General features: G+C 37.7%; 1 protein-coding gene across 1 annotated transcript; it reads left to right on the top strand.

Moving 5' to 3' along the window:
* The first annotated feature begins 674 nt into the window (after positions 1 to 674).
* LOC107945514 (protein MIZU-KUSSEI 1) lies at positions 675 to 1,939 on the top strand. Its single transcript, XM_016879553.2, has one exon. It carries the CDS (start codon positions 924 to 926, stop codon positions 1,671 to 1,673), a length of 750 nt encoding a protein of 249 aa, XP_016735042.1. The 5' UTR covers positions 675 to 923; the 3' UTR covers positions 1,674 to 1,939.
* The last annotated feature ends 440 nt before the right edge of the window (positions 1,940 to 2,379 follow it).

Raw genomic sequence — 2,379 nt, 5'->3', positions numbered from 1 at the left:
CAGGTCGTTATGAAGGAAGTTATCATCATCTGATACATGAAAGACAAGCACTGTGAGACCCATTCTATTATGCATTTGATTAGTACAAAGTTGCTATACTCAGGAGGTTCCCACATGGATTCAAGAATGTGTTCACACTTAAAAACGAATGCCTAGCCATTTAGAGGAGAACGAGGGGTTGAGGCCTTTTTGATACAATGGATGGTGGAAAGCAAGGGTCTATGCACCCTTATCTTGAGCGGGTGGTCAAGTAGAGCATTTTCTTAGGCCAAGTCAATATGAGGTCAACATTGTCTTTGTGGTTGACATATGTCTCAATGACGGGCGTATCACCACAATCATTTGAAGAAACAAAATCGCATTCTTAATTCTTGTAAAAAAATAAACAAAAACACATTCTCAAGTATATGAAAGTTAAACATATCTGTTAATTTACCCCAAAAAAAAGTTATCGGTCATTAACATTTTTCATTTCAGTTTTCTAATATTAATAAAATTATTTCCAACTAAAAACTAATGGGGTTATCGTCTTCCTTCTTTTTTTAGACTTTAGACCACCAAATTGTAGGTAAAATTCATGCATAAGGTGAATAGAAATATATAATATACAGTACTGTGCCGACAAATAATCGGAAACGCAATTATATCAACCCTATTTGAAAACGAAAATTGCATGAAAACGGGGTAACCACTTTGATTTCCAGTAGCGTGTTGAATATTCAAAAACAGCCTAATAAGAAGGCACAGTGTTAGGAAACAATATCTGTCATTCAATCATTATCTCTAAGCTCTAACCAATATCCCCCCTGCTCAAGCCAGACAATACCTAATCTCTCTCTCTCTCTCTCTATTACTATTTCTCTCCATCATATGCATGATCTCTCGCATCGCATGCTTGGTTTGCCATTTGCCGACGTCCGTTTATGGGGGAGTCAGGTTCAACCTTCTCTCACAATGAATCTGAGTCCTCAACCACGTCGTCAGAATCTCATTCAAATTCAACCTCACGCCTTCAGCCCATTTCCCTCGTCCAACCATCGCAAAAGAACCAGAAAGATAAACCCAAAGTTCTTCGTGTTTTTCAATCCGTTTTTCGTGCATTTCCTATCATCAACCCCAAATGCAAGTTCCCAACTTGCCCTGCCGTCGGCGTATCAACAGAGACTCATAAAAGCAGCACAGGGAATCGGGTGACGGGGACTTTGTTCGGGTTTCATAAAGGTAAGGTGTCTCTTGCCTTGCAGGAAAACCCTAAGTGCCTCCCTTGGTTAGTTATTGAGTTAGCTTTGCAAACCAATGTGCTGCAAAAGGAATTGAGTGCTGGGATGGTTAGAATCGTCCTGGAGTGTGAAAAGCAAACTGAAAAGGAAAAGATTAAACTGTTCGATGAGCCTTTGTGGACAATGTATTGCAATGGGAAAAAAACTGGGTATGGGGTAAAGCGAGAGGCAACGGAGGATGATCTGAGTATAATGGAGCTCCTCAAGGCTGTTTCAATGGGCGCTGGGGTTTTGCCGGGGAATACTGAAACTGAGGGTCCAGATGGGGAATTAGCCTACATGAGGGCTTTCTTCGAACGAGTCGTTGGCTCCAAGGATTCCCAGACCTTTTACATGGTGAGCCCCGATGCGAAAAATGGGCCTGAGCTCAGTATATTTCTTGTGAGAATCTGATTGTTTCATTAGATAAAGAGGTTGATGAGGATTGGCTAATCAAGATTGGTGATGCTGAATCCTGAATATACACATACCCATGATTAAGGTATTCTAGAATTCCTCCTAGGCATCCTAGGCAGCATTGTACACATTTTCTTTTTTTTTTCCTGGCTTTCTGTGAGAGATTTTTTTTTAATATTTGGTTTTTGATTTATATAATGAATAGTTGTAGCTTATTCTTAAAAGGAGGATGGAAATAATATAGTTATTGTTATTTTTGAAAAGTTTGCTCAGTATTAATTAGTTCTGAAATCACATGCCACCGGCTTCATGGATAACAATGCAGGTTCTACCTATCTATCTATCCAAAAGTAGCACCAACTATATTATGAACCATAATTTTTTTACTTGCACATTATGGGGAAGATTGCTCAATTTCTCAAGATTCAAAGAAAAGATTTTTCCACATGAAGTCTTTGCATCTTGTCAAGGTTGGAATATAAAATTGTTTTCCCAATAAAAAATCAATATATTTAAAAACGGTTTGCCAGAGGAAACCTTCAATCTTAGGGTTTGAAATTAAAATTTTGAGATACAGATATTTAAATCAGTAAAGGTGCATATATCAAAAAGTATTCAAAAGATAAGAGATTTGGGTCCTTACCTCATTCTTTTGATACTTCAAATTCTATAAAACTTATAATGATTTTATTGGTTTTCTTTT

The sequence above is a fragment of the Gossypium hirsutum genome, chromosome D12 (genome assembly GCF_007990345.1).
Source record: "Gossypium hirsutum isolate 1008001.06 chromosome D12, Gossypium_hirsutum_v2.1, whole genome shotgun sequence".
NCBI classification, from domain to species: Eukaryota; Viridiplantae; Streptophyta; class Magnoliopsida; order Malvales; family Malvaceae; genus Gossypium; species Gossypium hirsutum.
Note: the sequence above shows the minus strand (reverse complement) of the source record. Positions and strands in the feature narration are given on the sequence as shown.